The sequence below is a fragment of the Bombina bombina genome, chromosome 1, assembly GCF_027579735.1.
Source record: "Bombina bombina isolate aBomBom1 chromosome 1, aBomBom1.pri, whole genome shotgun sequence".
In the NCBI taxonomy this organism is placed as follows: domain Eukaryota; kingdom Metazoa; phylum Chordata; class Amphibia; order Anura; family Bombinatoridae; genus Bombina; species Bombina bombina.
In genome coordinates, this window is record NC_069499.1 from 7,352,223 (window position 1) to 7,366,536 (window position 14,314).

General features: G+C 43.6%; 1 protein-coding gene across 1 annotated transcript in view; it reads right to left on the reverse strand.

Moving 5' to 3' along the window:
* The window catches only part of ASPG (asparaginase), a 647,837-nt gene that overhangs the window by 180,092 nt on the left and 453,431 nt on the right, over nt 1-14,314 (reverse strand). Inside the window, exon 12 of the mRNA XM_053697101.1 lies at nt 11,056-11,219. Coding sequence (XP_053553076.1) covers nt 11,056-11,219 — 164 coding nt within the window. The remainder of the gene's footprint in view (nt 1-11,055; nt 11,220-14,314) is intronic.

Consider the following 14,314-nt stretch of genomic DNA (forward strand, 5'->3'; position numbering starts at 1 on the left):
TGCAGTATGTGAGTATACAGCTTACATGTGCAGTACTGCAGTATGTGAGTATACAGCTTACATGTGCAGCTCTGCAGTATGTGAGTATAACAGCTTACATGTGCAGCTCTGCAGTATGTGAGTATACAGCTTACCATGTGCAGCTCTGCAGTATGTGAGTATACAGCTTACATGTGAGGCTCGGCAGTATGTGAGTATACAGCTTACATGTGAGGCTCTGCAGTATGTGAGTATACAGCTTACATGTGCAGCACTGCAGTATGTGCGGCTCTGCAGTATGTGAGTATACAGCTTACATGTGCAGCTCTGCAGTATGTGAGTATACAGCTTACATGTGCAGATCTGCAGTATGTGAGTATACAGCTTTACACTGTGAGCTCTGCAGTATGTGAGTATTACAGCTTACACGTGCAGGCTCTGCAGTATGTGAGTATACAGCTTACATGTGCAGCTCTGCAGTATGTGAGTATACAGCTTACATGTGCAGCTCTGCAGTATGTGAGTATACAGCTTACATGTGAGGCTCTGCAGTATGTGAGTATACAGCCTTACATGTGCAGTACTGCAGTATGTGAGTATACAGCTTACATGTGCAGCTCCTGCAGTATGTGAGTATACAGCTTACATGTGAGGCTCTGCAATATGTGAGTATACAGCTTACAATGTGCAGCTCTGCAGTATGTGAGTATACAGCTTACATGTGCGGGCTCTGCAGTATGTGAGTATACAGCTTACATGTGCAGCTCTGCAGTATGTGAGTATACAGCTTATGTGCAGTACTGCAGTATGTGAGTATAAAGCTTACATGTGAGGCTCTGCAGTATGTGAGTATACAGCTTACCATGTGATAGCTCTGCAGTATGTGAGTATAACAGCTTACATGTGAGGCTCTGCCAGTATGTGAGTATACAGCTTACGATGTGCAGCTTGCAGTATGTGAGTATACAGCTTACATGTGCAGTCTTGCAGTATGTGAGTATACAGCTTACATGTGCAGCTCTGCAGTATGTGAGTATACAGCTTACAAGTGAGGCTCTGCAGTATTGAGTATACAGCTTACATGAGGCTCTGCAGTATGTGAGTATACAGCTTACATGTGCAGCTCTGCAGTATGTGAGTATACAGCTTACATGTGCAGTACTGCAGTATGTGAGTATACAGCTTACATGTGAGGCTCTGCAGTATGTGAGTATACAGCTTGCATGTGAGGCTCTGCAGTATGTGAGTATACAGCTTACATGTGCGGCTCTGCAGTATGTGAGTATACAGCTTACATGTGAGGCTCTGCAGTATGTGAGTATACAGCTTACACGTGCAGTACTGCAGTATGTGAGTATACAGCTTACATGTGCGGCTCTGCAGTATGTGAGTATACAGCTTACATGTGAGGCTCTGCAGTATGTGAGTATACAGCTTACATGTGAGGCTCTGCAGTATGTGAGTATACAGCTTACATGTGCAGCTCTGCAGTATGTGAGTATACAGCTTACATGTGAGGCTCTGCAGTATGTGAGTATACAGCTTACATGTGCAGCTCTGCAGTATGTGAGTATACAGCTTACATGTGAGGCTCTGCAGTATGTGAGTATACAGCTTACATGTGAGGCTCTGCAGTATGTGAGTATACAGCTTACATGTGAGGCTCTGCAGTATGTGAGTATACAGCTTACATGTGAGGCTCTGCAGTATGTGAGTATACAGCTTACATGTGCAGCTCTGCAGTATGTGAGTATACAGCTTACATGTGATGCTCTGCAGTATGTGAGTATACAGCTTACATGTGCAGCTCTGCAGTATGTGAGAATACAGCTTACATGTGCAGCTCTGCAGTATGTGAGTATACAGCTTACATGTGAGGCTCTGCAGTATGTGAGTATACAGCTTACATGTGCAGCTCTGCAGTATGTGAGTATACAGCTTACATGTGCAGCCTGCAGTATGTGAGTATACAGCTTACATGTGCAGCTCTGCAGTATGTAGTATACAGCTTACATGTGCAGTACTACAGTATGTAGTATACAGCTTACATGTGCACTCTGCAGTATGTGAGTAAATACAGCTTACATGTGCAGTACTGCAGTATGTGAGTAACAGCTTACATGTGCAGCTCTGCAGTATGTGAGTATACAGCTTACATGTGCAGCTCTGCAGTATGTGAGTATACAGCTTACATGTGAGGCTCTGCAGTATGTGAGTATACAGCTTACATGTGAGGCTCTGCAGTATGTGAGTATACAGCTTACATGTGAGGCTCTGCAGTATGTGAGTATACAGCTTACATGTGCAGTACTGCAGTATGTGAGTATACAGCTTACATGTGCAGTACTGCAGTATGTGAGTATACAGCTTACATGTGCAGCTCTGCAGTATGTGAGTATACAGCATTACATGTGAGGCTCTGCAGTATGTGAGTATACAGCTTACATGTGAAGCTCTGCAGTATGTGAGTATACAGCTTACATTGCAGCTCTGCAGTATGTGAGTATACAGCTTACATGAGCAGTACTGCAGTATGTGAGTATACAGCTTACATGTGAGGCTCTGCAGTATGTGAGTATACAGCTTACATGTGAGGCCTGCAGTATGTGAGTATACAGCTTACATGTGCAGCTCTGCAGTATGTGAGTATACAGCTTACATGTGCGGCTCTGCAGTATGTGAGTATACAGCTTACATGTGCAGTTCTGCAGTATGTGAGTATACAGCTTACATGTGCAGCTCTGCAGTATGTGAGTATACAGCTTACATGTGCAGTTCTGCAGTATGTGAGTATACAGCTTACATGTGCGGCTCTGCAGTATGTGAGTATACAGCTTACATGTGCAGTACTGCAGTATGTGAGTATACAGCTTACACGTGCAGTACTGCAGTATGTGAGTATACAGCTTACATGTGAAGCTCTGCAGTATGTGAGTATACAGCTTACATGTGAGGCTCTGCAGTATGTGAGTATACAGCTTACATGTGAGGCTCTGCAGTATGTGAGTATACAGCTTACATGTGAAGCTCTGCAGTATGTGAGTATACCAGCTTACATGTGCAGTACTGCAGTATGTGAGGTATACAGCTTACATGTGAGGCTCTGCAGTATGTGAGTATACAGCTTACAGTGCAGCTCTGCAGTATGTGAGTATACAGCTTACATGTGCAGCTCTGCAGTATGTGAGTATACAGCTTACATGTGCGGCTCTGCAGTATGTGAGTATACAGCTTACATGTGCAGTTCTGCAGTATGTGAGTATACAGCTTACATGTGAAGCTCTGCAGTATGTGAGTATACAGCTTACATTGTGAGGCTCTGCAGTATGTGAGTATACAGCTTACATGTGAGGCTCTGCAGTATGTGAGTATACAGCTTACATGTGAAGCTCTGCAGTATGTGAGTATACAGCTTACATGTGCAGTACTGCAGTATGTGAGTTTACAAGCTATCATGTGAGGCTCTGCAGTATGTGAGTATACAGCTTACATGTGCAGCTCTGCAGTATGTGAGTATACAGCTTACATGTGCAGCTCTGCAGTATGTGAGTATACAGCTTACATGTGAGGCTCTGCAGTATGTGAGTATACAGCTTACATGTGCAGCTCTGCAGTATGTGAGTATACAGCTTACATGTGCGGCTCTGCAGTATGTGAGTATACAGCTTACATGTGAGGCTCTGCAGTATGTGAGTATACAGCTTACATGTGAGGCTCTGCAGTATGTGAGTATACAGCTACATGTGCGGCTCCTGCAGTATGTGAGTATACAGCTTACATGTGAGGCTCTGCAGTATGTGAGTATACAGCTTACATGTGAGGCTCTGCAGTATGTGAGTATACAGCTTACATGTGAGGCTCTGCAGTATGTGAGTATACAGCTTACATGTGAGGCTCTGCAGTATGTGAGTATACAGCTTACATGTGAGGCTCTGCAGTATGTGAGTATTACAGCTTACATGTGAGGCTCTGCAGTATGTGAGTATACAGCTTACATGTGAGGCTCTGCAGTATGTGAGTATACAGCTTACATGTGAAGCTCTGCAGTATGTGAGTATACAGCTTTACATGTGCAGCTCTGCAGTATGTGAGTATACAGCTTACATGTGAGCTCTGCAGTATGTGAGTATACAGCTTACATGTGCAGCTCTGCAGTATGTGAGTATACAGCTTACATGTGAGGCTCTGCAGTATGTGAGTATACAGCTTACATGTGCAGTACTGCAGTATGTGAGTATACAGCTTACATGTGCAGCTCTGCAGTATGTGAGTATACAGCTTACATGTGAAGCTCTGCAGTATGTGAGTATACAGCTTACATGTGCAGCTCTGCAGTATGTGAGTATACAGCTTACATGTGCAGCTCTGCAGTATGTGAGTATACAGCTTACATGTGCAGCTCTGCAGTATGTGAGTATACAGCTTACATGTGAAGCTCTGCAGTATGTGAGTATACAGCTTACATGTGCTGTACTGCAGTATGTGAGTATACAGCTTACATGTGAGGCTCTGCAGTATGTGAGTATACAGCTTACATGTGAGGCTCTGCAGTATGTGAGTATACAGCTTACATGTGCAGCTCTGCAGTATGTGAGTATACAGCTTACACGTGCAGCTCTGCAGTATGTGAGTATACAGCTTACATGTGCAGCTCTGCAGTATGTGAGTATACAGCTTACATGTGCAGCTCTGCAGTATGTGAGTATACAGCTTACATGTGCAGCTCTGCAGTATGTGAGTATACAGCTTACATGTGAGGCTCTGCAGTATGTGAGTATACAGCTTACATGTGAGGCTCTGCAGTATGTGAGTATACAGCTTACATGTGCAGTACTGCAGTATGTGACTATACAGCTTACATGTGCAGCTCTGCAGTATGTGAGTATACAGCTTACATGTGCAGCTCTGCAGTATGTGAGTATACAGCTTACATGTGCAGCTCTGCAGTATGTGAGTATACAGCTTACATGTGCAGTACTGCAGTATGTGAGTATACAGCTTACATGTGAGGCTCTGCAGTATGTGAGTATACAGCTTACATGTGAGGCTCTGCAGTATGTGAGTATACAGCTTACATGTGCAGTACTGCAGTATGTGAGTATACAGCTTACATGTGCAGTACTGCAGTATGTGAGTATACAGCTTACATGTGCAGTACTGCAGTATGTGAGTATACAGCTTACATGTGCAGTACTGCAGTATGTGAGTATTACAGCTTACATGTGAGGCTCTGCAGTATGTGAGTATAACAGCTTACAATGTGCAGCTCTGCAGTATGTGAGTATACAGCTTACACGTGCAGTACTGCAGTATGTGAGTATACAGCTTACATGTGCAGCTCTGCAGTATGTGAGTATACAGCTTACATGTGAGGCTCTGCAGTATGTGAGTGTACAGCTTACATGTGAGGCTCTGCAGTATGTGAGTATACAGCTTACATGTGAAGCTCTGCAGTATGTGAGTATACAGCTTACATGTGAGGCTCTGCAGTATGTGAGTATACAGCTTACATGTGCAGTACTGCAGTATGTGAGTATACAGCTTACATGTGAGGCTCTGCAGTATGTGAGTATACAGCTTACATGTGCAGCTCTGCAGTATGTGAGTATACAGCTTACATGTGCAGTACTGCAGTATGTGAGTATACAGCTTACATGTGAGGCTCTGCAGTATGTGAGTATACAGCTTACATGTGAGGCTCTGCAGTATGTGAGTATACAGCTTACATGTGCAGTACTGCAGTATGTGAGTATACAGCTTACATGTGCAGTACTGCAGTATGTGAGTATACAGCTTACATGTGCAGTACTGCAGTATGTGAGTATACAGCTTACATGTGCAGTACTGCAGTATGTGAGTATACAGCTTACATGTGCAGTACTGCAGTATGTGAGTATACAGCTTACATGTGCAGCTCTGCAGTATGTGAGTATACAGCTTACATGTGAAGCTCTGCAGTATGTGAGTATACAGCTTACATGTGCAGTACTGCAGTATGTGAGTATACAGCTTACATGTGCAGTACTGCAGTATGTGAGTATACAGCTTACATGTGCAGTACTGCAGTATGTGAGTATACAGCTTACATGTGAGGCTCTGCAGTATGTGAGTATACAGCTTACATGTGCAGTACTGCAGTATGTGAGTATACAGCTTACATGTGCAGCACTGCAGTATGTGAGTATACAGCTTACATGTGCAGCTCTGCAGTATGTGAGTATACAGCTTACACGTGCAGTACTGCAGTATGTGAGTATATTTGCAGTATGTGAGTATACAGCTTACACGTGCAGTACTGCAGTATGTGAGTATACAGCTTACATGTGCAGTACTGCAGTATGTGAGTAACAGAATTTATGTTTACCTGATAAATTACTTTCTCCAACGGTGTGTCCGGTCCACGGCGTCATCCTTACTTGTGGGATATTCTCTTCCCCAACAGGAAATGGCAAAGAGCCCAGCAAAGCTGGTCACATGATCCCTCCTAGGCTCCGCCTACCCCAGTCATTCGACCGACGTTAAGGAGGAATATTTGCATAGGAGAATCCATATGGTACCGTGGTGACTGTAGTTAAAGAAAATAAATTATCAGACCTGATTAAAAAAACCAGGGCGGGCCGTGGACCGGACACACCGTTGGAGAAAGTAATTTATCAGGTAAACATAAATTCTGTTTTCTCCAACATAGGTGTGTCCGGTCCACGGCGTCATCCTTACTTGTGGGAACCAATACCAAAGCTTTAGGACACGGATGAAGGGAGGGAGCAAATCAGGTCACCTAAATGGAAGGCACCACGGCTTGCAAAACCTTTCTCCCAAAAATAGCCTCAGAAGAAGCAAAAGTATCAAACTTGTAAAATTTGGTAAAAGTGTGCAGTGAAGACCAAGTCGCTGCCCTACATATCTGATCAACAGAAGCCTCGTTCTTGAAGGCCATGTGGAAGCCACAGCCCTAGTGGAATGAGCTGTGATTCTTTCAGGGAGGCTGCCGTCCGGCAGTCTCGTAAGCCAATCTGATGATGCTTTTAATCCAAAAAGAGAGAGAGGTAGAAGTTGCTTTTTGACCTCTCCTTTTACCAGAATAAACAACAAACAAGGAAGATGTTTGTCTGAAATCCTTTGTAGCATCTAAATAGAATTTTAGAGCACGAACTACATCCAAATTGTGCAACAAACTTTCCTTCTTTGAAACTGGATTCGGACACAAAGAAGGCACGACTATCTCCTGGTTAATGTTTTTGTTAGAAACAACTTTCTGAAGAAAACCAGGTTTAGTACGCAAAACCACCTTATCTGCATGGAACACCAGATAAGGAGGGAGAACACTGCAGAGCAGATAACTCTGAAACTCTTCTAGCAGAAGAAATTGCAACAAAAACAAAACTTTCCAAGATAATAACTGATATCAACGGAATGTAGGGGTTCCAACGGAACCCCCTGAAGAACTGAAAGAACTAAATTGAGACTCCAAGGAGGAGTCAAATGTTTGTAAACAGGCTTGATTCTAACCAGAGCCTGAACAAAGCTTGAACATCTGGCACAGCCGCCAGCTTTTTGTGAAGTAAAACAGATAAAGCAGAAATCTGTCCCTTCAAAGAACTTGCAGATAATCCTTTCTCCAAACCTTCTTGAAGAAAGGATAGAATCTTAGAATTTTTATCTTGTTCCATGGGAATCCTTTAGATTCACACCAACAGATATATTTTTTCCAAATTTTGTGGTAAATCTTTCTAGTTACAGGCTTTCTGGCCTGAACAAGAGTATCGATAACAGAATCTGAGAACCCTCGCTTCGATAAGATCAAGCGTTCAATCTCCAAGCAGTCAGCTGGAGTGAAACCAGGTTCGGATGTTCGAACGGACCCTGAACAAGAAGGTCTCGTCTCAAAGGTAGCTTCCAAGGTGGAGCCGATGACATATTCACCAGATCTGCATACCAAGTCCTGCGTGGCCACGCAGGAGCTATCAAGATCACCGACGCCCTCTCCTGATTGATCCTGGCTACCAGCCTGGGGATGAGAGGAAACGGCGGGAACACATAAGCTAGTTTGAAGGTCCAAGGTGCTACTAGTGCATCCACTAGAGCCGCCTTGGGATCCCTGGATCTGGACCCGTAGCAAGGAACTTTGAAGTTCTGACGAGAGGCCATCAGATCCATGTCTGGAATGCCCCACAGCTGAGTGACTTGGGCAAAGATTTCCGGATGGAGTTCCCACTCCCCCGGATGCAATGTCTGACGACTCAGAAAATCCGCTTCCCAATTTTCCACTCCTGGGATGTGGATAGCGGACAGGTGGCAGGAGTGAGACTCCGCCCATAGAATGATTTTGGTCACTTCTTCCATCGCTAGGGAACTCCTTGTTCCCCCCTGATGGTTGATGTACGCAACAGTTGTCATGTTGTCTGATTGAAACCGTATGAACTTGGCCCTCGCTAGCTGAGGCCAAGCCTTGAGAGCATTGAATATCGCTCTCAGTTCCAGAATATTTATCGGTAGAAGAGATTCTTCCCGAGACCAAAGACCCTGATTGAATAATAAAAACTACAGTTAAACACTAAAAAACTCTAAGCCATCTCCGTGGAGATGTTGCCTGTACAACGGCAAAGAGAATGACTGGGGTAGGCGGAGCCTAGGAGGGATCATGTGACCAGCTTTGCTGGGCTCTTTGCCATTTCCTGTTGGGGAAGAGAATATCCCACAAGTAAGGATGACGCCGTGGACCGGACACACCTATGTTGGAGAAATATTTGCAGTATGTGAGTATACAGCTTACACGTGCAGTACTGCAGTATGTGAGTATACAGCTTACATGTGAGGCTCTGCAGTATGTGAGTATACAGCTTACATGTGCAGTACTGCAGTATGTGAGTATATTTGCAGTATGTGAGTATACAGCTTACACGTGCAGTACTGCAGTATGTGAGTATACAGCTTACATGTGAGGCTCTGCAGTACGCGAGTATACAGCTTACACGTGCAGTACTGCAGTATGTGAGTATACAGCTTACACGTGCAGTACTGCAGTATGTGAGTATACAGCTTACATGTGAGGCTCTGCAGTATGTGAGTATACAGCTTACATGTGAAGCTCTGCAGTATGTGAGTATACAGCTTACATGTGAGGCTCTGCAGTATGTGAGTATACAGCTTACATGTGCAGTACTGCAGTATGTGAGTATACAGCTTACATGTGAGGCTCTGCAGTATGTGAGTATACAGCTTACATGTGCGGCTCTGCAGTATGTGAGTATACAGCTTACATGTGCAGCTCTGCAGTATGTGAGTATACAGCTTACATGTGCGGCTCTGCAGTATGTGAGTATACAGCTTACATGTGCGGCTCTGCAGTATGTGAGTATACAGCTTACACGTGCAGTACTGCAGTATGTGAGTATACAGCTTACATGTGAGGCTCTGCAGTATGTGAGTATACAGCTTACATGTGAGGCTCTGCAGTATGTGAGTATACAGCTTACATGTGCAGCTCTGCAGTATGTGAGTATACAGCTTACATGTGCAGCTCTGCAGTATGTGAGTATACAGCTTACATGTGAGGCTCTGCAGTATGTGAGTATACAGCTTACATGTGAGGCTCTGCAGTATGTGAGTATACAGCTTACATGTGAAGCTCTGCAGTATGTGAGTATACAGCTTACATGTGCGGCTCTGCAGTATGTGAGTATACAGCTTACATGTGCAGCTCTGCAGTACGCGAGTATACAGCTTACATGTGAGGCTCTGCAGTATGTGAGTATACAGCTTACATGTGAAGCTCTGCAGTATGTGAGTATACAGCTTACATGTGCGGCTCTGCAGTATGTGAGTATACAGCTTACATGTGCAGCTCTGCAGTATGTGAGTATACAGCTTACATGTGAGGCTCTGCAGTATGTGAGTATACAGCTTACACGTGCAGCTCTGCAGTATGTGAGTATACAGCTTACATGTGAGGCTCTGCAGTATGTGAGTATACAGCTTACATGTGAGGCTCTGCAGTATGTGAGTATACAGCTTACATGTGAGGCTCTGCAGTATGTGAGTATACAGCTTACATGTGAGGCTCTGCAGTATGTGAGTATACATCTTACATGTGAGGCTCTGCAGTATGTGAGTATACAGCTTACATGTGCAGCTCTGCAGTATGTGAGTATACAGCTTACATGTCAGGCTCTGCAGTATGTGAGTATACAGCTTACATGTGAGGCTCTGCAGTATGTGAGTATACAGCTTACATGTGAGGCTCTGCAGTACGCGAGTATACAGCTTACATGTGCAGCTCTGCAGTATGTGAGTATACAGCTTACACGTGCAGTACTGCAGTATGTGAGTATACAACTTACATGTGAGGCTCTGCAGTACGCGAGTATACAGCTTACATGTGAGGCTCTGCAGTACGCGAGTATACAACTTACATGTGAGGCTCTGCAGTACGCGAGTATACAACTTACATGTGAGGCTCTGCAGTACGCGAGTATACAGCTTACATGTGAATTAACCCTGTAGTCTCACAGGACTTCACCATTGGGAGCATTGATCGGTTTTGAGGTTAACCCTTAGCGTACGACTGCAGCACTCATTTCCACTGATCACTTCTGCACATTTGGATTTAGTCTCCAGTTGACTTTTTTGGACAAATCCTTTTGCATTAACGCATTATTTGTTGTTTGATTTATTATTGTTTGTGCTTTAACAGGTTAATAATTTTAATAAGCTAAGGGATCTGCGCCCTTAGCTGCGGGCACTCAGACACATGTACACAGCTTGGGTCTGCAGACGCGCGCACAAGTTGGGTCAGCGCTAAGAGACCTGCGTCTCAGCTGCAGGCATACAGCCATGTGCACATGTCAGAACAGCGCTAATAAAGGACCTGCACCCTTAGCTGCGGGCACACAGACACGTGCACATGTCGGATCAGCGCTAATAAGAGACCTGCGTCTGGCGAGGGGTGCAAGTACTAACTGTAATGAAACAGACTAATTATGTGTCACACGGATACCGACACTGTATTACTTGTGCACTTAATGTAAAAAAACTCCCGTCCCCTTATAGCATTGTAACTTCTCAGGTCCCATTTACCTGAATTTCACGGCATTCATGAGAGGCGTGTCGCCATAACGGTCCTTGGCGTAGACTGTCGCCCCATTATTAAGCAGATACTGAACCACTGTAAAATGCCCTTCAGAGGACGCCACGTGTAAAGGGGTTCGCCCGTCATAGTCTTCACTGCTTAGGTTTCCTCCCTAGATAATGCAAACACATACACCAGCGCTGTTACACCCTGCATGACAGTACCTGTTATATACACCTTATCTGTAATGTTAGTGGCAGCGCTGTTACACCTTGTATGACAGTAACTGTTAGATACACCTTATCTGTAATGTGCTAGTGACAGCGCTGTTACACCCTGCATGACAGTACCTGTCATATACACCTTATCTGTAATGTTAGTGACAGCGCTGTTACACCCTGCATGACAGTACCTGTCATATACACCTTATCTGTAATGTTAGTGACAGCGCTGTTACACCCTACATGACAGTACCTGTTATATACACCTTATCTGTAATGTTAGTGACAGCGCTGTTACACCCTACATGACAGTACCTGTCATATACACCTTATCTGTAATGTTAGTGACAGCGCTGTTACACCCTACATGACAGTACCTGTCATATACACCTTATCTGTAATGTTAGTGACAGCGCTGTTACACCCTGCATGACAGTACCTGTCATATACACCTTATCTGTAATGTGTTAGTGACAGCGCTGTTACACCCTGCATGACAGTAACTGTTATATACACCTTATCTGTAATGTTAGTGACAGCGCTGTTACACCCTACATGACAGTACCTGTTATATACACCTTATCTGTAATGTTAGTGACAGCGCATAGACCCTGCATGACAGTACCTGTTATATACACCTTATCTGTAATGTTAGTGGCAGCGCTGTTACACCTTGTATGACAGTACCTGTTATATACACCTTATCTGTAATGTTAGTGACAGCGCTGTTACACCCTACATGACAGTACCTGTTATATACACCTTATCTGTAATGTTAGTGACAGCGCTGTTACACCCTACATGACAGTACCTGTTATATACACCTTATCTGTAATGTTAGTGACAGCGCTGTTACACCCTGTATGACAGTAACTGTTATATACACCTTATCTGTAATGTTAGTGACAGCGCTGTTACACCCTGTATGACAGTAACTGTTATATACACCTTATCTGTAATGTTAGTGACAACGCTGTTACACCCTGTATGACAGTAACTGTTATATACACCTTATCTGTAATGTGATAGTGACAGCGCTGTTACACCCTGTATGACAGTAACTGTTATATACACCTTATCTGTAATGTGCTAGTGACAGCGCTGTTACACCCTGTATGACAGTAACTGTTATATACATCTTATCTGTAATGTGCTAGTGACAGCGCTGTTACACCCTGTATGACAGTAACTGTTATATACACCTTATCTGTAATGTTAGTGACAGCGCTGTTACACCCTGTATGACAGTACCTGTTACATAAACCTTATATGTAATGTGCTAGTGACAGTGCTGTTACACCCTGTATGACAGTAACTGTTATATACACCTTATCTGTAATGTGCTAGTGACAGCGCTGTTACACCCTGCATGACAGTACCTGTTATATACACCTTATCTGTAATGTGTTAGTGACAGCGCTGTTACACCCTGTATGACAGTAACTGTTATATACACCTTATCTGTAATGTGCTAGTGACAGCGCTGTTACACCCTGCATGACAGTACCTGTTATATACACCTTATCTGTAATGTTAGTGACAGCGCTGTTACACCCTGTATGACAGTACCTGTTATATACACCTTATCTGTAATGTGTTAGTGACAGCGCTGTTACACCCTGTATGACAGTAACTGTTATATACACCTTATCTGTAATGTTAGTGACAACGCTGTTACACCCTGTATGACAGTAACTGTTATATACACCTTATCTGTAATGTGCTAGTGACAGCGCTGTTACACCCTGTATGACAGTACCTGTTATATACACCTTATCTGTAATGTGCTAGTGACAGCGCTGTTACACCCTGTATGACAGTACCTGTTATATACACCTTATCTGTAATGTTAGTGACAACGCTGTTACACCCTGTATGACAGTACCTGTTATATACACCTTATCTGTAACGTGTTAGTGACAGCGCTGTTACACCCTGTATGACAGTAACTGTTATATACACCTTATCTGTAACGTGTTAGTGACAGCGCTGTTACACCCTGTATGACAGTAACTGTTATATACACCTTATCTGTAATGTGTTAGTGACAGCGCTGTTACACCCTGTATGACAGTACCTGTTATATACACCTTATCTGTAACGTGTTAGTGACAGCGCTGTTACACCCTGTATGACAGTAACTGTTATATACACCTTATCTGTAATGTTAGTGGCAGCGCTGTTACACCTTGTATGACAGTACCTGTTATATACACCTTATCTGTAATGTGTTAGTGACAGCGCTGTTACACCCTGCATGACAGTAACTGTTATATACACCTTATCTGTAATGTTAGTGGCAGCGCTGTTACACCTTGTATGACAGTACCTGTTATATGCACCTTATCTGTAATGTTAGTGACAGCGCTGTTACACCCTACATGACAGTACCTGTTATATACACCTTATCTGTAATGTTAGTGACAGCGCTGTTACACCCTGTATGACAGTAACTGTTATATACACCTTATCTGTAATGTTAGTGACAACGCTGTTACACCCTGTATGACAGTAACTGTTATATACACCTTATCTGTAATGTGTTAGTGACAGCGCTGTTACACCCTGTATGACAGTAACTGTTATATACACCTTATCTGTAATGTGTTAGTGACAGCGCTGTTACACCCTGTATGACAGTACCTGTTATATACACCTTATCTGTAACGTGTTAGTGACAGCGCTGTTACACCCTGCATGACAGTAACTGTTATATACACCTTATCTGTAATGTTAGTGACAGCGCTGTTACACCCTGTATGACAGTAACTGTTATATACACCTTATCTGTAATGTGCTAGTGACAGCGCTGTTACACCCTGTATGACAGTAACTGTTATATACACCTTATCTATAATGTTAGTGACAACGCTGTTACACCCTGTATGACAGTAACTGTTATATACACCTTATCTGTAATGTTAGTGACAGCGCTGTTACACCCTGTATGACAGTAACTGTTATATACACCTTATCTGTAATGTGCTAGTGACAGCGCTGTTACACCCTGCATGACAGTACCTGTTATATACACCTTATCTGTAAT